Genomic DNA, 24,457 nt, shown 5'->3' on the forward strand with positions numbered 1-24,457 from the left:
GCGTGACAAAAAATATTTATTTTAAAAATTGCAACCTAATAACAAATTTCATGTGTGCTACGTGTGATAATGTCATTTCCATTCGGATATAATTTTCATAACATTCTTATCATTATGGAATTAAAAGTTGCAAGTTGTGAATAAGCTGTAAGAGATCCAAGTTCGAACTCCACCATTATATACAAAATAAAAAAAATTCCTGTCTCTAGCACACCGTTACCTTGTTGAATATGAGATGTTTCTCTCCAAACAGTGAGGACAATCATGTTCTCAAAGCAGGTGAATGCTTTGCAGATTCAAGTTTCCCACTGTAATTACACCTTGCTGCTGCTTTAAACCTCAAGTGACAACACTCTCAGAGCATATTTCAGCAGTGAGTTTCTTCTACAGATTTGACTGAAATTATCGTTAGTAACCTTCGTAGCTGAGAGGAAGATGACTTTTATACTCCTCAGCTCTTTATCTGGACTGAATCTGAACCTTGTTTCCAGCAGTGGACATGGTTTGGCTCTGGTACTAATAGGAGCTTATTTTAAACCCCACATCATCTTCATCCGGCGACATCAGCGATTCAGTTAGAATTTTTCACATTTTATTTCACTAACTTCGATGTCGGCTAAGGCTCCTGCTGTAGACAGGCACGGTCCTAGTTTGAAACTCAGCCCAATGATTTTATTGACATCATGATGGCATTTTGACTTATGCCAGTGTGGGACATGATATCAGCGAAGGTAAGAAATTTGACTGGGCTGTACACTCCCCCAGTGGCAAGCTTGAACACAGGTGGCACATAAAATCTTGCAGGACAAATATAAAATCATACAATCTGTCACTCCTGCCCCACCACAGTTCCACCTGCAGGATGGGTAGTCTTGTGTGGCCAAGTAAGGCCCACTTAAGGACTTTATCGCACCACTATCAGGATTTAACTACTGATGGAGAAGCTAACACCAAGTGAGCAGCTCAGTGGCTATCCTGTGTGGGCTGGTAGATGGGAGGGCCTCCATCCTTAATGGCCCCTTGGGTGCTTGTCATCAGCGAGATCCTCCAACACTGACAAATTTCCAATTCAGTGCTCAATGCCTCCTCAAGCTCTAAGTGCAGTACCACAAATGGCCACCACACCTGATGGACTGGCTGACAGCACTATGAGGCTTGGCTTCCTGACCCTGAGGAGTGGAAACTCCCCGATTTTGATCTAATAATAGCCAGTTAATTGGCTCCATGCCAACATTTTAGCATGGTGGAGAAAGCCCTTAAAGTGCCCTATAAAATCTAGCCCAGTATTAATTGTTAAAATTGTTTGGTAATACAAAATTTGAGTTTTGCTGAGAAAAGATAAAACCAACGTCCACTTGCCAATCAATCAACACTCTTAGAAGTTTTCCCTTTAAATTGGTATTTTTGTGAACTGCCTTGATGAATGCATTTCAACAAAATGTGCCCTCTCTCAGCATTACGTGTTACCCTCCTAGGCCTTGAGAATACCTTGGATGTCATCCAACTTGCCTGCCCTATCCACTGCCACTCCTCCATAACCTTTCATTCAGACACCCTCCCACCCCACTCCCTGCACCCCAACTCCCCTGCCCTTATTCGTTTGCTTAATGTTTTCTTGGGATCCCAGTAACAACTGGACCCTCTATGACTCCCCATTCTTATCTGCTCCCATTAACAACTCAACTCCACTCACCTGTCTTTGATCTAAATCCCTTGGCACCCCTCCCTCATAATATGCCATCAAACTCAGTCCTGAAAATTGCAATTGACTCAGTATCCAGAGGCTTTTGAATGCCTCATTTCTACTATCCATTCAGTATAAAAGTGACTCCTCACACCTCTACTGAATGGCTTCGGTTTAATTTTACAATTAGGTCCTATTGATCTGAATTTCTCTATTAGAAGAAGTAAATTATTGGTGCCTACCCATCAAATCTTGAAACACCTCAGATGGATCACCCCCTCAATCTCCACTATACAAGGAATACAAGCCAAGTATATACAATCTGCTATCAGAATTTTACACTCCAAACCCTGGTATCATTCTGGTGAATCTGCTCTCGGGCCAATATATATTTTGATGAGTTTGCAGTGCCAGCTTTACTCTGTTACTCCAGATGGGCTGGGGCAAGCTATCGTGGCAACTTAGCAGTTAGTTCAAGAGTGCCAAATCTGACATAAAGGCGTAAGCCCTTTATCAATGGAGGTTGGGGTGGCATCCAAGGAAACCGAACTTAGAAGGAAAAAATGATTGTATGTACGGAAAAAAAGCAACGTAAGTGCAACTTTAAAATGCCAGTCCCTTTTAAATATGTGAAGACACTGACAGCAGCTTTCTGTGGTTGTGAACAAACTACTGTAACATTAAAAGAGTTATTGTCACTTCATGAGAGATTTTAATGGGCTGAAAATTCCTCTATCCACAGCACATAGCGACGTGATAAATGTGTTTGCAAAGACTTTGTCCGTTTAATACTCTCAGGAAATTCGAAACAGTATCTCTTAGAATTGAGGAACTCTATAAAAACACATTTGATATATGACTGCGCAGAACAATCAAAGGAATTCTTACCCCCAAATGTCAAAAATAAGCCATGGAAATGACCTTCTCACATGAGACACACTAGATCCTCTTTGTATATATTGAATTTCAATTTTCTAGCAAGTTCACAGAATGGCTATTTATTTTCAAGTATGCATTTTATAATACAAGTGTATGGTTACTACAGAAACAAGCTGTTATTTCTTTCTTTCTTTGTCTTTTCTTTTGCCTGTGCCTCATCAGCTGCTTGCCCTGTACTATGCAGTGGTAACGGTCAATACTCCAAGGGGAACTGCATCTGCTACAGCGGCTGGAAGGGAGCGGAGTGTGATGTCCCTGCCAGTCAGTGCATTGACCCTGCATGCGGAGGCCATGGGACCTGCACCGCAGGAACCTGTGTCTGCTCTGCAGGCTTCAAAGGCGAGAAGTGCGAGGAAGGTAAAAACACATCACTGCAGAAAGGCTTTCAATATACTCAAACTGCATTGTGATAGATTTGTTAGTAACACAATCAGAGAGGGTTATTTTCACTCAAGATTTCAGGAAGTTACATTGAATAAGCCCCCAAAACAGATTTGGGATTGGGAGTACAGTTTGATTTTAAAATCTTCATCCTTCTTTTCAAATGTCAGAATGATCTCATGTACTGACAAAAGACTGCAGATGCTGGAGATGGTCTCATATCCCTCTTTCTCTGTAACCTTGTACAGCCCATTGAGATCTCTGCAGTCCTCCAATCCTGATCTCTTGCACATTGTCACTCCAGTAATGATGGACATGCCTTTTCCTCCATGAACCCAATTATCTATCTGTACCTCATTGTCTCTCCACCTCACTTTCCTCCTTTAAGATATTCCATAAAATTAACATCTTTGGACAAGTCTTTGGTCACCACTCTTATGGCTCAAGTCAAATTTTGTTTAAGTTTAAGAGGTATCTTACTGCATGAAGGCACAACACAATGCAAGTATTTGTTGTTATTCCGTACCCATTTATTGTGTTATAGGCAACATATTAAATTGGATACTTCCCAACAACACAACCTTGATCATTCCCTGATCTGAACGACACAGTAAGATGAGAATATAACTTGGTTCCAGGATGGACTGAATGAAAAGCTTGCCTATTCCAGCACTCTGTTCAATAACTGAAATAAAACATAAAAGATTTCTTAAATACCCCCCATAACCCCTTCACACATTTTCAACCCCTGCCCCCTCCATTGCAAATCTAGGCTGTGTCTGACAAGTGGGAGGTATTCCAGAATGTGATGACGAGAGTTCAGAGGCATTTTGTTTCCATTAGAGTGAAGGGAATTGCTTGTAGGATTAAGGAACAATGGATGAATAAAAGTATTGAGGTTGTAGTCAAGAATAAAAGAGAACTTTTTTTTAGATACAGGTAACATGGTTCAATTGAATCTCTTAATCAATATAAAGACTGTAGGAGCATTCTAAAGAGAGAAAACATGAAGGCAAAAAAGGGATATGATATAGCATTGGTAGATAAGGTTGATACAATAGCTAATAATCCTACAGGGTACATGACCCTCACCCCAAAGGGCACCAGACTTACGTCCATGTCCCCAGCCAAACATTACTGTCTTAAATCCACCTATCCTCCAAAGGAAACCTGAGTCCCATTAATTGAGACTGTTTCTACATGTGTCCTTCACTCTCCAATGGGGCACCTAGACTGGCTATGCAAAGGAAATGCAGACCTGCTGTTACCTGTTCTAAATAAAAAAGTGTGGAGCTGGATGAACACAGCAGGCCAAACAGCATCTTAGGACCACAAAAGCTGACGTTTCAGGCCTAGACTAGACTTGGCCTGCTGTGTTCATCCAGCTCCACACTTTGTTATCTTGGACTCTCCAGCATCTGAAGTTCCCATTATCTCATACATGTTCTGATCTCCACACTCTGCGTTTGAGACATCAGAGACTCCACAATATGGTTCGAATGGAGACAGATGATCCTTTAAATGGCCTTCCTAGACTGCACATGCATGAATCACAGCCTGCCTCAAACCCATCCTTTGTGTAAAGTGCAAAATGATGGCTTTTGGAGTAGGGGTTAAGTCTCCAATGTACTTTACGATTTTCACCATGACAGCAAGGCAATATAATCATAGGATTCTTACAGCACAGAAGGCGGCCATTTGTGCCAGCATGCCTGTTCTGGCCCTTTTTACAAGCAACCCATGCTACTCCTCCGTTCTGTTCCTTGTCCTTACACACTCATAGTAGCTTTTTGTGCTTGCAATCTGTGCTGCATACATTAAAGAATGCTGAACATGCAAGAAAGTCATGTATTTGAAGCCTCCAAATTACATATGCATTTCAACCAACAAATAAGCTGTGGATACTTTATGATCCTTTAACCAGCACTGGTTGACAAGCAGTGTAGACTATGACATTGTTTTGCCTGAGTGTAGAATTCAAAAACTGGAAGTTTCAAATCAGTGGTATATTGGGTCATGCCACCACATTACTGTTTTGCCTGTTATGGATAGTGCACATGCATAAACCCCTTTATCAAGATTGTACACTGCACATTTCCTGGACCCCAGTTCCATGTTTTTGTTGACTGCGTAATCCCTAAAAGATACAAGGGCCTTCTCTTTTTCATACTTTGTCTCTTTTGGTCTAGTACTAAAAAGGAAACAAAAGTCATTCCCACATTTATGTCATATCTTTCACAACATCAGGATACCCCAAAGCACTTTCGAGCCAATAAGGTACTTATTAAAGTTTTAGTCACTATTAGAATGTAGCTAAAGAAGTGGAGAGAGTTTACATTTCATTGGTCTTCTGTTTAAGTTAGTTATCAGTAATATTGTGGTGGCTGTTGTGTTTATTGAAATGGTTGACAGCCTGCTTCATAAAGTGTCCCATTATCACACAGGCAATCTGACTCGTCCAGCATATCTGACATATTAGCATGCCACACGGGCACTCATCAGCTACCAAGTTCACATGCTGACTGTAGAAAATATCCATGTACCATGAAAAAAGCCATCCAATTCCCAGTTTATACAGTCACTAGAAGAAGTATTGGTCTGCCATACTAGGATCTATCATCTATTCTGTAATGCTTGTGCTTGATTGGTTGTAATCTGATTTCCTTTCCTTTAATACTGGAAGTTACAAAATTGAAAGTTTTTGGGATATCTCCTTTAGTGAGACAAATCAATATACTTTGAGTCATGGAGTGTTGCTGTGGTGTATTGATAACAGTGTTTCTGGTCCATATTAGACATTGTTTAATACCAATGTTCGGGCTGGTTTCTTTAAATCAATAAGGTACATCCTCAGTTAATCAATCATCCTTGCCAGTGCCACATCAAAATAATTGGAAGTCAGGCAGATTGTGGCAGTAAAAGGTCAAGTTACATGTCAAGCACAAGTAGTTTGTGTGTGGATTGCTCTGAACAGTGAAACTAGTCCCACATTAAAGCTGTGTGATGAAATGCCAAAAAAACACAAGAAGTATAACACCTGATAATAGAAACTCCACAAGGAACTTGGCAGAATTTCTTTGCAATGATCAGACAGATAACGGGGTAACAATTGGGCCGATTTTTAACATTCCGCCATTGGTGGGTTTGGGATTTTGGAGAGCCTGTAAAATTCCTCAGGTGGCCTTCCTGTCTGACTGATGTCTGTTCCGAAACATTTCCAATAATTTTCTGGTGGAATGGCTGAGGTTTCTCCCTACACTACAGTGCAGTCCTCCAGATGGCTGCAATTGCACTGAACCAGGTGCTAATTTTGGACATGGCTGGCATGGTCAGGTGCCATTGCCTCCACTTTTGCTTCTGGATTAATGCCTCTGCACCACCCCATCTACTTCCAGATCCCTGCCCGCAAAGTAAAATGCCAGTTTTCCCTTCTCTGCCATGTTCAGGCCAAATACCACGAACCGTGCCAGGCAACTCTGGACTGACGGTGCTTGCTTGGCAGCTGAGTGATTTTTGTAAAAGATCACGCTACTGCCAGGGATGTCAGTCCATTCCAGACCACCTCAGCAGTGACAAATTGTTACAGGTACAGTGAGTGGTAGGAAGGGGATGGAATCAGATGAGAAGGCCATCTTAAGGATGAGATAAGTAGTTCATGAGTAAAATTTGATAAGATATGGCGAGAGATCTTGCCAGGTCTCACAGCAAGAAATGTTTCTTGTACCTCAATGAAACTGACGACCAGAAGAATTTAAAATTCAGCCCACAGTTTCCTTTCCCATTTGAATTCCTTTAAAACTTTAAATTTAAAATTAAAATTTAAAATTCCTGTAAGAATTGTATTATTACATATGTGGTAACTTGTCTTAAAGCAGCATTGGCTGTGTGCTTTATGAAATGAAGATAATATCGGCTGTATGTTATCCTCTATCAGGTTAGCTGTATGATTTTCTGTGCACAGACATAGCAAACTACATTCTTTCCCTGTACAAGCACACCATCTGCTATGTGTTATCCTGGGTAAACACGCTGCTGGGTCTATTATCCTCCTTGTGACACACTCCTCAATCTTCATTCTCTCTCGCTACGTAGAAAAACACTTGATCGCTTTGTATATAGTTTACTTACATGAGACTCCATTGTATTTCAGTCCAGTATCACACTTGGTGCTGGTAACAAAAATCTGTTGATAATATAACATACATTTCTGGACAGGTATATATGGCTACGAAGAGCACAAATTTTCATCCAAAAGCAGCCGTATTTTAATATTCATACACTGCAAATTAACTATTCAGATGACATCTGAATTCTTTGCTATTTTACTGATCACACAATCCAAACTGTGTTTTACCTTGCATATAACCTGCATCAACTATTTTGTCATATCGTAGTCATTCAGGTTCAACATTAGTGTGAACCTTAATATGGAGAAAAATTGTCATTTAAATTGCTCTCGAATTCTCAGCATTGTGTTTGGTCTCCATGCTACTGCTCACTAAGTCTGAACTGCAGAAAACAGTAATATCTCAGATGCATTATGGCAGGCTAATTGAGCCTCACTGGAGATAATAGCTCTTTTTATTATATGTGGATTGATATAAATTCCAAAAGAATACAGCTGCTTGCTCACTAAAAAAGCTCCATAACTGAAATTCCTCCCATTATCCATAGCTGATTTAAAGTCAGGGGCTGAAATTTCTGTCCTGTTGATATGCTGTTACATTTTAAGATGCCACAAAGATCTGAGAAGGTGACTCCTTGAAATCTGAATTGTGGATTTGATTCCTTTCTAGACGTTTTGGAGGTAACTTTCACCCAGTCAAGCTAGTCAAGGCTGATTTTATCAGATTAGCTGTTCATTTTCACCTGTGAATAATTTTTTGAGTTGTCACAAACCAGACAGAGCCCAGCTTCCATCTTTGTGTTGAAGTGTTTGAAAGACATGGGCTGAGCTAATTGAGGGCACGGTTGAGACAGCAGTAAAGCTGGAATGGTGAGCAGAAACTTCAGGCAGAGGTGTCTTTCCATTTGGTTCGCTTTTGACACTTACCAGAATTGTACTCCAGTGAGGGCAGAATCGGTCTCCCCTGTACAGTTCCAGTGTCTCAATAAAAATGGCCATTTCCATGAGCTACCAGAAATCTGTTATGACCAGTGAAGTTGAGGCTGTGCATTCTGTGTTCTTTTGAGTTGGATGAGAAAAGAGGAATAAATTGGAGAACAAAGTTTTCATAACATTTCCGTTTAAACTTGCTGCAATAAACAGAAAGTTAGCAACAGATTCTTCTGTGACTGCTGTTCTTGGATCGGAGCCTGTCCAGAAGCTCCCTCTGGTGTCACTAATATCCTTTTAATCCTGCCACATGTTGTACAAAAACCCTACTGTCCTCCAAATTCGAATGTGAGTGAAATTGTGACTGTTGCCGGCAGTGCCTCCGTTTTTATGAAAACATACATTCAACATTTTTGAATGCAATATTTTTCCAGCAGAATTATGGACGAATTAGTTTTGTTTCTGCTTTTTAGATGCTGCATTAATTCAGTAATACATTCCAGCATTGCTCTGTCTGTGACATTGATCAATACAAGAGCAACTGATTCAGCTAAATCGAAATTGGAAACCTAGTAAAATCCAGAATCTATGTCTTCTCCCTTGGGAATTCTGCCCAAGCCTTCTAAAATATGAGATTTGATGGTTTAGCAGCCTAAGTGATTAGAGTAAACTGCTGCAAATACACCAGAAATTTTATTAAAGGATGGAAATGATTTTATTGATTTGTATTTCTAAAAAGAATGGTCTCTGCTGATTTGTATGCAGTTCCAAGCTGTAGAGCAATGGAATTAGAGATAGCTGATCGGTGAAAAGAAAGCTCACATAGTAGCATTGAAGCTCTGCACATTCTGTTTATCATATTTGAGGTGTTCATAATATTTGCCTTGTGTAGCGATGACACAAGGTTTGATAATTGTGGTTAGCAATTTTATGCTGCATTAACCAATCTCAAGTATTATTAAGCCAAATACTTTCTCTGTACAGTGGAGGTGTTTTTTTTTGTTTGGCAGTCACGGTTTCTGCCATCTAATTGCATGATAAAGAATAATTAGCTAGGTTACAAACTTAAATTCATATTTTTCACTTTAACTAAAAAAGGCCAACTTCAAGATTTTAGTTCAATCAGGACATTTGCGTTCACATTTGTTACAATTCCTGTTGGGCTGATAACTTATAAGAGATACTTGCGCTTTTCTTAATAGTTGGAAAGCATGACATGACCTGGTTTCACATTTTAAGGCTTTTACTGTCATAAAAAGGTAAAAATCACCATTAACTAAATTTTACGTTTGCAGGCTTTGAAGTATGAGCTTCGTCGGTACGTTATACCTGTTCTTTAAGCAAGCATTCAATTCTCCCAGAACCAGTCCAAATTGATATTTAGGTCCCACAGTTTTCCTTGTGTTCCTTAGTAACTTTTAGCCCAAGATCTGTCCTTCACGGTGAGAGCTTCCTCAGAGATTCTCAAGCATCCGTCTCATTATAACTCCAAATAAATTTAGTCTTTTCAAGAGGAGTACAAGTTTGTTCATACATTCCTGTGCAAAGACATTCAGCTCCAGGCTGTTCTCTCTCCTAGATTAGGTGGATAAACTTTGCGTTTGTGATATTCAGTGACATTTTACGCTCACCAGTAACTCAGCCTGACAATGGCTTCTTCTGCACTTTTTCCTTCTCAAAACCATTTGCATGACAACACCAATCTTATAGGTGCAAATTACTGCAGATGCTGGAATCTGTGCTGAAAACAACAAATGCTGGAAATCACAGCGGGTCAGACAGCATCCATGGAGAGAAAGCAAGCCAATGTTCTAATAGGCTTTCTACTCAAGTGGAAATGCTAATAACTATTGTTTGGACTCTGACCCTATCATATCCTGGAATCAAATGGACAGATTAAATCTTAACCTGACATTCTCAACACTTTGAGATAACAGAGCGTAGAGCTGGATGAACACAGCAGGCCAAGCAGCATCAGAGGAGCAGAAAGGCTGACATTTCGGGCCTAGACCCTTCTTAAGAAAATGCAGTTTCTGCAGTTTCTACTACCTCTGAGACATTCTCAACACTTCTGTCACTTTGGAAACTACCAGCCTAACTACTGAAGGCACAGTTGTTGCTACGATTGTCTCCAAGCATGAACACCTTACTTCTCTTTCAGAGGACACAAGACTGTTGTCAAGTAGATATCAGAACAGTCACATAACTTCCTTTGCTTGACCTTAAGTCAAAAACACAATCCCAAAAATATACGTCACAATTGCAACAAATGGTTTGTTTCGTCGTCTCTCTTTTCTACCATGTACCAAGACCTCCACACCATTGCAATTCTCTGTGTAAATCTGTGCATGCCAATTTTCAATATGCCCACAGGTAGGCATTTACAGAATATACAGAAATAAAAAAGGCCCATTGGCCTGTATGTTTAAGAATACATAAGCAAGAGTAGTAACTTCAGGTTGGTGGGAAAGAGATTACATTAACAAAAAAAAAAATGTAATCATACTCTTCAACCTGGCCAAATCTTGGCCTCAAAAGAATCTATTTCCTTAATTCTTGAGCAAGGGAAATGTTCAATTTCCAGATGAAAATCAGCATTGTGTGTTGCATTGTCCTCTAGCCATGATTCATTTTATGATTGGGAGACTCCTGATCTCTGAGTTCATTTTCTGGAGCACCTGGGTGCAGGGCTGCCCAAACATAAGGTTCTGTTACCTGCCTCTGAACTCCTATGGGAGTAATTACATTAGTACTTAAAAATTTAAGCTGGCAGAAAATATTGTTGTGAAGGATAACTATCAAGAACATTGTTAATCATGTATGGACCTCCCATGATGAAGCCTGTTCTCTGTTTAAAGCAGAATTTGAGCACCACAATGTTGAGTTCTGTGCCAGACCACAGCATCATGATCTCCACAATAGAAGGCACAAGGAGCCAAGTCCTGAATCCACCCCAGCCCGATTAGAGATCAAACCCAGTGCTGTCGGCCCCAATCTGAAATACACTGACGATCCAGGCAACTGAGCCTGATAGAAGTTCATAAGATTGTGAATGGCATGAATATGGTGGAAAGTCAGCGGCTTTTTTTTTCCCAGGCTGGAGGGGTCAATTATGACAGAATACAGGTTCAAGGTGCAGGGAGGAAATTTAAGAGAGATGTACGAGGCACATTTTTCATACAAAGGGCGGTGAGTGCATGGAATGTGCTGCCAGAGGAGAGGGTGAAAGCAAACAGTAACACCATTCAAGAAACACCTGGATGAATACATGAGCAGGAAGGAAATAGAGGGATACAGATCCTATAAGTGATGACGGTTTTAGTATGAATGGGCAAAATGTGTTAGCGCAGGCTTGGAGGGCCAAAAGGCCAGTTTCTGAGCTGTTTCTTGTCTTGTTTTGGCTATTCAAGTCGTCCATGTTGCAGTGGCAACACTGTCTTTTACATAGATGATGTGGGCTAAAACTATCAATAAAAATGATAGCGGTTACATTTTCTTTCCATCACATGAATGCCTCCTGATCTTACTGCCTGCAATTGGCATTTGTTGGAAGTATTTACTAGTTAGTACTTGGTTATTTTTGGCTGCATTATGAACACACTTTCCTTGGCCAATAAGTCCAGGAATGGGACTTAAACGCAAAGCATTTGACACAAAAGAAGTGACACCACTTGAATCTTACAGATATATGCTGTAATGTTGATGGCCAGTTTTTCCTACGGTATTGATGTTTATTAAACAACATTCAATTGGCCATAAAATTTTCTTTTCAGTCAGTACCTAATGTAAATAAAGTGATTATTCATGCACAGTGACATTTGAAATTTTGATAATACCTCCAAAGCATTCCTTCCAGTAAAAGATGAGATGTCAGTAGTAATAGCTTTATGCTGACAGAAAGTTGTGAATATTCACTGAAAACAAGATTTCCTGCAGCCAAACACTCTTTTGAGTGCTTTATTTTGACATGTTTGAATTACTTTGTCTCTGATAAAGAATGTTATTTGCAAGGAACCTTGGCATTTGGAACCTATTAACCACATTCTATTCAACAGTACCTTTTGCTATATCAAGTAAAAGAAGCAAGAATGCAACCAGTTAGATCTTGCTTTCCTCCAAGAACAAATTTAACTCAAAGAAGGTGGCTTCTCATCTTTGATACCCAAGTTCAAAACCGGCCATTACTTGCAATTGAAATTTTCCTTTTTTTGTTATTTAGTTCTTCGGTAATATTAAACAAATTAATGGTAAGGTCCTGAGGAGTGTTGCTGAACAGAGAAACCTTGGAGTGCAGGGTCATTGTTCCTTGAAAGTGGAGTCCCAGGTAGATGGGATAATGAAGAAGTGTTTGGTTTGCTTGCCTTTATTGGTCAGGTTTATAAAGTTATGAGGGGCATGGATTGGGTGGATAACCAAGGTCTTTTCCCTTGGGGTGGGAGAGTCCAAAATTAATGAGTATAGGTTTAAGGTGAGAGGGGAAAGATTTAAAAGGGACCCAAGGGGTAACTTTTTCATGCAAAGGGTGGTGCGTGTATGGAATGACCTGCCAGGTGAAATGGGGCCGGTACAATTGCAACATTTAAAAGGCATCTGGATAGGTATATGAACAGGAAGAGTTTAGCGGGATATGGGCCAAATGCTGGAAAATAGGACCAGATTAATTTAGGATACCTAGTCGGATGAATGAGTTGGACTGAAAGGCCTGCTTTCATGTTGTACAGTTCTATGATTATAAGTGTTCAGTTTAACTCTAAATTGACATTCCCACTCATAAAGGCCACAGGATTGTTGTAGAAAACAGAAAGTTGTCTCACTAGGGGAATAGAGCTTGTTTCATTTTGAGAGTGGGCATTGGTAAGTTTGATCTGACCAGTTTCCCTAACCTGTGAATTCATGCATAATATTCACATATGGAGTAAATTTAAGGGGCAAAGTCCACTTCATACGTCCTTAAAAAAAAATCCCATGTAACATATAGGACAACACTATGACAATCAATGGTCACATAATGGCTGGATGACTATTTCAGTCACAATGGGATTTCAATTGTACTGATCATTTTGACTAACTGGCATATGACTTGCTCAGTAATGCTCTCAGTTAGTTCTTCAATTATGTCATTGCTGCTTATTGTTCATCAAATGCTGGAGCAATTTCAACATTCAAAGAAAGACAGAGGAATTAATATATGTTCTTTGTAACTCATTTCTGAAAGGAATTTAGTTCTCTGCTTTAAATTTCTTCTTTTTTAATCAACTAAATTTAAATTTAATTTCCATCACATAATTTTTGCAGATTGCTCAATTAAACCTTTCTTTTTGAATGCCACTGTGATCTCATCCAAACTATTTATGTGGGTGATAATGTGAGGGCTGTAGCTTTGTAAATGAGGAACTGAAGAATTCTAAAAATTGAATCCACCAACCTGCTTCTGTCCCGCAGCATCACCTATCTTGCACGTGTGCTTTACCTCTATTTTCAAAATACTTTCTCAAACCACTGTCCATGTTTTTATTATTGCCAGATTTAATTTACCCAATAATTTCCTCATAGAGATCCATCCAATGCAATCTGCAATTCATTGAAAATTTCACATGCCCTTCACTAATCCTGTTCTCTCATATTATCAATCCATACCAATCTCCATTGTATCTTATTTCAAAGAACAGTACAGCACAGAAACAGGCTCTTCAAACCACCAAAATTGCACCAATATATAACACCTTTCCAAACTAAAAACCTATTGCCTCTATGCAGTCGGTATCCGTCTATTTCTTATCTATTCATGTATCTGTCAGATGCTTCTTGAATGTTACTTTGTACCTGCTTCTACCATCTGGTCTGGCAATGCATTCCAGGTACTTTCTACTGTCTGTGTTAAAAAGTTGCCTCTCACATCACTTTTAAACTTTCCCCCTTTTACCTTAAACTTATGTCCTCTGTGTGTTCCAACACATCAAATTCATAATCTCATCCTCATTTACAAATCATTTCATTATCTTGACTCGCCTTCTGGAAACCACTTTTGGTGTTACAATTTCCTATGTATTCAACAATTTCATCTTTGAAGGCAAAATCTGTAGTTATCTCAGCCTACCTTTTCAGTTCTTTTCTAAACTCTTCTGCGCAACTATTCTTGATCTCACATTGAGAAGATTCCAAAGACAACTACTTATTGAATATTTGTTTCTTTTCATCTGTATAGTTTATTGTCTTATCCTGCTGTATTAAGTGTCTGGATCATTTTCTGTATTGAACATACAATATCAATGCATTTTGGCAAACTATTCAGAAAAGAAAATAAATGCGCAGATCTTAAAAAAAAACAAAACCTACATTTATATGACAGTTTTCATGAGCACAGAAGTCCAAAGGACCATAGTCAATTAAGTACTTTTGAAGGACAATTACATATTAATATGAAAAAAGCAGCCAATTTTCATGCAGCGATATCCTCCGAACATCAGTGAGATCATGACCAGATAATCTAACTAAAAGGCTATTGCCTCTTCACAGTCTGTATTCCCCATTCCCCATCTAGTCATGTATCTGTCAAGATGCCTCTTAAATGTTGCTTTTGTATCTGCTTCTACCGCCTCCTCTGGCAGCATATTCCAGGCACTTACCACCCTCTGTAGAATAGTCTGTATCTGGTAATGATGTTAGAGACACAAATGTTGGCCAGTGCATTAGGGATAATTAATTTGGGTTTCTTCAAGTGTTTGATTTTTGTGCTGATGTTTTGTGATGGGACTTGAAGCCATACTGTTCTGACTACTGACTGAGCCACAGCTGACATCAGCCAGGTATAACAGATTAAATTTACCTCATTGAAGACCAAGTCGATGTGTTCAAGATATTCATGTGATTAAATAATTGGTTTGCATCTGATTGGTGGTTTACTGTGTCACTTAGTTGCTGCAATCTGAATATGCTATTTCTCAATCATTGAGCCTTTTGTGTAAACACTGGAATTTGAATTTGTAAAACATCAAGTGAACTTTGATCTGTATAAGTAAAGATTTGTAAAGCTGAAATTTCCTCACAGCATCTGCAGCTTTCCATGATTTTCATCTCTCTTGATATCTTACAGTGGACTGTTTGGATCCAACATGCTCAAATCATGGAGTTTGTGCCCAAGGGGATTGTCACTGTAGCCCAGGTTGGGGTGGATTAAATTGTGAAATCCCTAGAGCTCAGTGCCCAGATCAGTGTACAGGACATGGCACCTACATTCCAGAAACAGGCCTCTGTAGCTGTGACCCAAGCTGGATAGGCCCAGACTGCTCAGTTGGTAAGATAAAGCAGTTAATTCTCTGCATGACTAATTAGTAAAATGATGGCTGTACCTAAGTTCCATTCAGTATACACCCGAACTCTGAAATGAGACTGCAGGGTTTTTCCCCAATTAATACAATCATCTGAAATTCCTCCTGCCATTGCTTTGTTAAAAGCATTAAAAATTGGTTTCAAATTGACTTCTTTTTTCTGACTTTAGAGAGTTATTATTTTGGTGTGACCTGAATTATAATTATGAGGCTGGAGTTCCTAGTCAATGTGTTGAATGTCAAACAAGGTAAGGCACAGTGTCCCATCTGCTTCTAGGTAATGAAGACGTAAGAACACTTGGAAATGCTTGGAATATGTCTCATTAAGTTCCTCAGCAAAGCGAATGAGAAATCCAAACGAAAGGTCTTGGACTGGCAGTTAGCCAAACTCTGCAGCACAACAAGTGATTTGAGCTAGAATATCTGATTGAGAAAAATGGCAAATCAAATGACAGGACAGCCATGGGATATATTCACATACACGATGAATAAAATACAAGGTAAATACATTCTAGCTAGGATGAAAAGAGGCACATCAAAGACAGAGAATAGTCCTTTGGGTGAAGATATAACCATGATGAAGCAATGAAGGGGATCATTCAATCCATCTTGTCCATGCCAAACCAAAGACACCCAGCTTCCCTTTCTAATCCCATCTTCCTGCACACGGCCCTTAGCCCTGCAGCTTACAGCACTAAAGGTACAAATCCAGACACTTTTTAAAAGGAGTTTAGGATGTCCTTCCATGTTTAGGATCTGCCTCCACCACCGACTCAGGCAGAAAATTCCAGACATCCATCACATTTTGCTTAAAAATTAGTTTTTCTCCAGTGCCCTTTTAATCATCCTGCCACTTAGCTTGAACCTATGACCCCTGGCTTTTGAACTATCTGCCACCAGAAACAGGTTCCTTCTGTCCACTCTATCTGTACCCTTCACCATTTTGTATACCTCAATCATGTCACTCCTCAGCCTTCTCTGTTCCAAGGAAAATAACCCCAAATTCTCCAATCTCCTCTCATAGCTACAATTCTGCAGCCCTGGCAACATTCTAGTCAATCTTCTCTGCACTATCTCGAGAGCAATTATGCCCCTCCTGTAATGTGGTGACTGGTACTGCACACAATATTCTAGTGGTGACCTCACCAGTGTCTTATCTAGTTTCCTCATTACATCCCTACTTTTGTATTTTATGCTTCTGCCATTGAAGGACACCATTCCATATACCATCTTTACAGCCTTAACTACCTGTACTTAGGGACCTGTGCACTTGCATGCCAAAAACTCTTACTTCATCTCCCCCTCTCAGTATATTCCTCTTGTAAATAGATAACAATTGGGCTTAACAATGAAATACTTGACAAGTGCTCAAGAAACATACAAGGAATACAAAAGAATAAAATCAAAGTACTGCAGATGCTGGAAATCTGAAACAAACACAGAAAATGCTGGAGAAAGTCAGCAAACCTGGCAGCATCTGTGAAGAGAGAATCAAAGTTTATGACATACCACACTCAAAACGTTAATGTTGTTCCTCTTGCCAAAGAAATACAAATGCTCTGGAATGGAAGCTACAAGAGGACTTAGAAAAGGAAGGAAAGAATATCAAATAAGACAGGTGGTCCACTTAAGGGAAATAGTCAGAATTTTGTAAGAACTATAACTGCATTTGCAGAAGAAAAATTGAACGGTTAGAGTTGAAGGGAACAAATAGTATTTAAAAATTAAATATAAGATTGACTTTATACTTTTTGTATTTTTTTTCCTTCCTCATAGAGTCACAGAAGGCTAAAGCATGGAAACATGCCCTTTGTCCAACTTGCTCATGTTGCCCAGTTTTCACAATTTAAACTAGCCACATTTGCCTGTGTTTGGTCCATATCCCTCCATACCCATTTTATCCATGTAGTTGTCTAAATGTTCCTTCAATGACAAAATTGTACTCACTTCCACCACTACCACTGGCAGCCCATTCCATCGACTCACCACCCTCTATATGACAAAAAGGTCCTTTTTGTATCTCTCACCTCTCACCTCAAATCTATGCCCTCTAGTTTTAGACTCCCCTACTATGGGGACAAGCTGTTAGCTATCTATCTATGTATGCCAGTCATGATGTTATAGACCTCTATAAGGTCACCCCTTAGTCTCCTATGCTCCCAGGAATAAAGTCCCAAATTATCGTACCTCGCCTCAAACACAAACCTTCCAATCCAAGTAGCATCCTAGTTAATCTTTCCTGCACTCTTTCTAATTTAATAATATCCTTTGTGTATTAGGGCAATCAGAATTGCATGCAGTACCCCAAATGTGGCCTCAACAATGTCTTATACAGCTGCAACAAGACATCCCAACTCCCACATTCAGTGCTCAGACCAATGAAAGCAAGCATGCCAAAAGCCTTCTTCACCACCCTGTCTACATGTGATTCTACATCCAATGAGCTCTGAACTTATATCCCTAGATCACTTTGCTCTATTATACTCCCCAGATTCCAACCATTGACCCTGTAATCCTGTCCTGGTTTGCCTTACCAAAAGGTGGAACGTTGTGTTTGTCTAAATTAAATTCTGTCTGCCACTCCTTCACCGTCTGGCCTAGTTGATCAAGATTGCACTGTACTCCCGGATAGCCTTCTTCACTGTCCACAATGCCATCAATCTTGGTGTCGTCCACAAAATTACTAATCATACCTCGGAAATTCTCATCCAAATCATTTATATAAGTGACGAGTGACAGTGGACCCAGCACTGATCCCTTTGGCACACCGCTGGCCACAGATCACCAGTCTGAAAAACAACCCTCTACCACCACCCTCTGTCTTCTACCGTCAAGCCAGTTTTATATCCAACTGGCCAGCTCTCTCTGGGATCCCAAGAGATTTAACCCTAACAACCTACCATGCTGTTCCTTGTCAAAGGCCTTGTTAAAGTCCATGTAGACAATGTCTACCACACTGCCCTCATTGACTTTCTTGGTCACCCCTTCAAAAAAACTCAATTAAATTCATGAGATGTTATTTCCCACGCACAAAGCCATGCTGACTACACCAAATGAGCCATTGCGTCATCAAATGCCTGTAGAACCCCTCCAAAAACTTATCCACCACAGATGTTAGGCTCACCAGTCTGTAGTTCTCAGATATCCCCCTGCAGCCTTTCTTAAATAATGGCACAGCATTAGCCACACTCCAATCTTTGGGAATGTCACCCATGGCTATCAATGGCACAAATATCTCCACTAGATGCCCCACAATTTCCTCTCTAGCCTCCACTCAAGGTCTTTGGATACACTTCATCAGGTGGCAGGGATTTACCTACCATGGTGCATTTTAAGGTCTCCATCATATCCTCTTCCTATTGTATAAGTTTTGATTTGTTTGCTGAATTAATGAAGGATTCTTTAATCCTGTATGATGCTTTGTGGCGTATTTGTTGTGACATTTGTTCACATCTGAATGGAAGCAGGATTTGAGCTCAGTTTTAACTATCCAACAAGCATGTGGTAAAGCAAAGGATGTGGCCATCCAGGAGTGGAAGCTGGCTGATTTAGCCAGTTTTAATGGTCATTTGCTGACTTTCCAACCAATATGGCCACAAAACTGGCAGGAAGCAACTTTTGAGCTGTAGAAGAACACCATAGGTCTGAGCTCCAGAATTAAGTGCATTTTCTGGGAAATGGGAAAGAGACTGGTACAGAACAGGGCCAAAGAAAAATAAGATCATGCTGCTCCTGACCAACAAGGAAACTTCAGAAACCATTTTGACTGTTGGTGCAGGCAGGTTTGCATGGTCTAAAAGTCTCTTCTGTTCCCCCTACTTAAGCCTCAGTTTAAAATAGTACATCAGACTCTACTAATCTGAAATCTAGTCTGAATATTTAAACTAAACCCTGCAGGTTTGTTGGATATGTCTCTGTTGCTTGAAATTTTAAATTACAGTTGGCAAGATCAGGTCCAGAAAGCAGTAGGCCCTACATTTCATTTTAATTAGCGCAGTCCTGCTCCCACTATGGCCATAGGCTGTTAATGCAGTAACTGGCAGAATTTTTCAATATAGGTTTCAGGGTAAATGTGCTTCAGCATTCACAGATAATCTAACATGTTACAGAAATTAAGAAAGTAGAGCTATATGATAAAAAGCTAACTTTCAACATTCATATCTTCCTTGTTTGATCTTCAGTGGAGAATATTCAACTCAACTGTAAAAAATAGCTTAACTGGCTTGGAATCTCAATCAATAAGGAAATGTGCGATACATTTGCCTTGTACCTTTGGTTGAAGGGTTTTCTTTTGTAGGACAAGCAAAACATAATAGAAACTCAGATTCCAATATCTCACATGGATGAGACTGTATAGCACATAGTCTGATTGTCGTGTCATTTACAATTCTGTTTCCTATCTTCAGAAGTGTGCTCTGTGGACTGTGGTACCCATGGTGTCTGCATTTCTGGTGTGTGCCGATGTGAGGATGGCTGGACAGGTATGGCGTGTGATCAGAGAGTTTGTCATCCTCGCTGTGCAGAGCATGGGACCTGCAAAGATGGAAAGTGTGAATGCCGAGAGGGCTGGAATGGAGAGCACTGCACCATTGGTAGGGAACAAGGTTGATTGCTCATTTCTAATACAAATTTTATATAAATATTTATAGTTTTGTTAAATCATGTCTCTATATGTCTGCTGCATGTATTTCCTTATAGTGAGCTAATAACCATTGTTCTATAAGGGTGTAGGATGGGAGAGAAAGGGAAGAAGAGAGTATGAGTGCTACTTCAATATCAGAAATGAATGGCAATGTCAGAGGACAAGTCAACTTTAAGGACTCTTGTGTGCTCGCTACAGAGTCACTTTCGTAATTAGCTGCCTTGTTCTTGGAGGATAGGGTTTGCGGGCTCAAATAAAGCAAGACTGAAAGAGACCAAAATGACCTCTAAAACTGATATAAATCTTTGACAAAAGAGAAATTCTGTAAATAGCAGGTGAAAAATACTTCCCTTATTTTTCTTTATTTCACCTTCCTCTTCGTGCATTCTGCTGATGGAAAATAGATTTTTTTTCTAGTGATTTATTTCAGGAATAAAAGTAATTCATTGATAGAAATCAGCCACTGCTGTGCATTGATTTTAACTATTTAGCCTCTTATTTTCTGCTCTCAACATCAGAGCTAAACATTACGGAGTAAGTAAAAACCATTCACCTGATTCTGAACTAATGTAAATTTGTATCAAATTTTCATACATAAGTAAACAAAAATACAAGAATGTGCATGTTTTCCAACTCTCTTTCAGAATGGCCAGTGCTGCTACAAATGCCAAGTCTGTTTGTATTCATCAGTGTTCATTTACAATGTGCCATTATTCCAATTCTGTTTGAACTCATTGGAGTTTATGGATGGATTTTCACTATCAAGGCGGATAGCTTAATCTAGGGAATTTCTCAACCCACTATTCCCTGCTCATTGTTAGGAAAATGTTAGATAGGAAGAAATGAAGTAGAATCAACCAGCATGACTTTTTGAAGGAGAAATCATTCTTCACAAATTTATCAGAATTCCTGGAGGAGGTAACAAGCAGGATAGTTAAAAGGGAACGAGCAGATGAAGTGTATTTGTAATTCCAAAAGCCTTTCAATGCATATAAGACTACTTAATATGACCCCATGATGTGGTGGCAGGATATTAACATGGATATAGGACTGGTTAAATAATGGAAGAGAGAGTTGGGATAAGGGGGTGTTTTAAGGATGGTAACCTGTAACGAGCGGCTAGATTTTTTTTTCTAGCTTGCAGCAGTTTGTTTGTCAATCAAGAAAAGGATTTTTGTTTAATCTGTGTGAAATGTGCTCTCTCCCTTCTCCCTACTGATGAGACATTGGATCTTTCGAAAATTGGAGTGGAACATCTATATCTGGGTACTGTCCAACATTTTTAAAGATCCACAGAGACTTCATGACTCTATGAAAATCCATCTCTATTTTGTTTGTCAAATTTTCTACCAAGAAAAAACAGTGGAAGATACTGTAATCTTGGTATTCATTGTAGTACACTTCTTGCATCTCTTGCAGGATTAAGGTCCAGAATTACTCAGCACTACATAGAATCTACACACAAATAGGCCATTTAACCCAACTGCCTATACTGGCATTTATCGAAACATAGAAAGCAGAAGCAAGAGTAGGCCATTCAGTCCTTCAAACCTGCTTCACCATTCAATATAATCATGGCTGATGCAACTCAGTATCCTATTCCACTTTCTCCCCATACTCTTTCATTCCTTTAGTCCTAAGAATTGTATTAAAATCCTTCTTGAAAACATTCAATTCTTTTGCCTCCCCTATTTTCTGAAGCAAAGAATTCCAGTGGCTCACCACTTCCCTCATCTCAGCCCTAAATTGCCTTTCCCATCTTCTTAAACATGGACCACTGGTTCTGGATGCCCTGGTCATCAAGAATACCCTTCCTGCATTTATTCTATCTAGTTCTGTTTGAAGTTCCTATGAGATTCCCCCTCATTCCTCTGAACTCAAGTGAATATAATCCTAATCAATTCAGGCTGCCTTCATGCTCCACATACTTAACTCATAATAAAGTTTGTATGATTTGGAGAATGTGAGTAAGTTTGTTGATTCTATACTCTGTTTTGTGGAGCAAGAAGAAAGAAGGAAATGAAGATTTTGCAATCCCTTTTTTGTTCCACTTGTAGTTCAGACCTTGTGCAAACAGAGCTAAGCACAAGTGAGGTGTAAAATGTTGCCATTCATTCATTTAACTGTGTCTGGGGAGAAAGGGTTATGTTAGCGTCAGACCCCAGCCCCTGTAACAAAATACTGTCTGTACTTTGCAGTACATTTATGTTACATGTATGTGAGGAGGGATGATCAGCTTCTTGCTTTTAAACATTCCTCAATCGGTTGCAACAGACAATTTTTTTTTAACGTTCAATTGTCACACTTCATTTAAAACATAATTAATTAGATAGAAAGAAAAGAGTCAGTTTCAAAGTTATATTGAGTGAAAGCAAGAGTAAAACCACATCAAGTATGCACACAAACACAGGTGATAAGTTTAAAAATAAGCAGCAAAGAATAGTTATATAAATGGGAAGATAAAGGCAGTTACAGTTTGAATTTATTATAATCCTTGAGGTTTTAAATTTTAAACCCAAGTCCTGAATGTTTAGCTGTTGTGTTAGCTCTTCAGCAACGGCAAAGTCTGTGGATCTTGTTTTTTCACTGGTGGTTATTGCTCCTTTTTTTTTGTGTGGGTAAGAGACAGGCAGAGAGACTGTCTTCCTATCCTCATGTAGAGTTCCATTTTCCCTCGTCTCAACCTGTGGCCATGTGATCACAGCTACCATTTTAAATCAGTATTGCTCATTTTACCAGCCACTGTAGCACATGAAGTTTCCGTTATTAAAATCAGATAATGGAAGTTGATGAGATAGTAGGAACTGCAGATGCTGGAGAATCTGAGATGACAAGGATAAGAAGAAGTGTCTAGCTTTCCTGCTCCTATGATGCTGCTTGGCCTGCTGCGTTCATCCAGCTCTACACCTTGTTATCTCAGATTCTCCAGCATCTGCAGTTCCTACTACCTCTGAATGGAAGTTGATGGTCCTTTTTTAACTACAATCATAACAGATGCAAAATTGTCAACTTTTCATAACCAGACTAAATCAAGAGGTTAACATTGTACAAAGTGCAATTGAACAGAAGCTGACTTTGGACTAGGATGTACACTCAGGTGTAATGCAAAGGTAGCCTAGAAAACTTGATCATTAATATGTCAAAGAATTTGGCAGCAGGTGTAAAATACCTTGTAACTTTGAAGGACAGTACTATGGAGAAGAATCCAGAGTGGTCTTCACAATAGTGCATTCCAAAACTCAGACATTAGGTGATAGGGGAAATAAACTGCAGCTAATGATTATTATCAATGAATCACACAGGACTCTCTGAGTAATTTGGAGCAGGGGATTTCAAATTAACATTTTCAGAGACATAGTTCAAAGATTCAGTTCATTTCAGATTGTTGGGCTTATTTGGAAGTCTCTGAAGATATTTTTTCTAACGTTTTACTTCTGTTGAAGTCTATTCATTGCCAATTCATTATGTCTCAGGAAGTCATGTTTAAATCATATAATTTTTAAAAGGAAATGGTGTTTGTTTTTATAATTGTTTTCCTATCTTGGTCGTCAACTTAGGTGGTCACAAGAGGAGCAAAAGACACACAGTGATTTCCCACTGCTGGTGATCATCTTATAAAGCGTTGGGCTGGGTATAAGGGGCATGAAGGCAATTCGCTGGAGGTTAAGTGATCTGACCTTCAACCCCACTTGCAAGAGAGCATATCATCCAGACCCCATGTCTTTTACCAGCAAGAATCTCTATAAGTCAGGACTTCATACCTGACATTCATGTGTTTCATCACGCAATGATGCTGCACAAAACCCTCACACCTAAGGCTCACATCTACACAAACTCCTACTATTAATTCATGACAGCTACATCACCCAGACTCAATTCATGGTACTCATTGGTGCATTTCCCAATCTCCTGGAGGACCAAGAGAGACAAAAAACCAGAAGGGAGAAGCATACCTTCAATGTCATCCCCCTCCAGGGAAGAGATTTTGCTGGACATTGTCAAGATGCCCATTGTTGAGCCCATGGCCAGTGATGTAGCAGAAAATAGTGACGATGATGGGATTGTCATGCTTGATCTTCCTTCTCACATCCCATTTCCCTGTCATCCCACAAATCTCTATGATTTACCAGCTCCAGATGATATGAGCAGGATTCCCTGATTCTGCAACATAAAATAGACCCACTCCTGTGCACACACATTGTTTAAGTCACCAGAAAGAACTTTTTTTCTTGGGCAAGGGAGCATTTTCCACCCACAAAATCTCAACTTCTCAAAGAATTTGCTAAACTGAGGAGAGCTAGCGGGAGATTGTTGGTGCCAAATAAGAAGTTTAACAAAACATTGTTGACAGGAGCCACCATTTCACAAACCCAGCAGCAGCAACAATAACCTTCATCTAATTACTTTTAATTTAATCTGTGGCAACA

The 24,457-nt window shown here is 39.5% G+C and overlaps 1 protein-coding gene across 3 annotated transcripts in view; it reads left to right on the forward strand.

Annotated features, from left to right (window-relative positions):
• LOC125458215 (teneurin-2-like) overlaps positions 1 to 24,457 on the forward strand; it is a 2,666,206-nt gene that overhangs the window by 2,534,513 nt on the left and 107,236 nt on the right. For 2 of the 3 annotated variants that reach the window (XM_048543265.2, XM_048543267.2), the window contains 3 exons: positions 2,786 to 2,980; positions 15,154 to 15,354; positions 19,795 to 19,992. In XM_048543265.2, coding sequence (XP_048399222.1) covers positions 2,786 to 2,980; positions 15,154 to 15,354; positions 19,795 to 19,992 — 594 coding nt within the window. The remainder of the gene's footprint in view (positions 1 to 2,785; positions 2,981 to 15,153; positions 15,355 to 19,794; positions 19,993 to 24,457) is intronic. The other variant, XM_059650601.1, reaches the window with a different exon arrangement.

Source organism: Stegostoma tigrinum, chromosome 13 (assembly GCF_030684315.1).
Source record: "Stegostoma tigrinum isolate sSteTig4 chromosome 13, sSteTig4.hap1, whole genome shotgun sequence".
Taxonomy (NCBI): domain Eukaryota; kingdom Metazoa; phylum Chordata; class Chondrichthyes; order Orectolobiformes; family Stegostomatidae; genus Stegostoma; species Stegostoma tigrinum.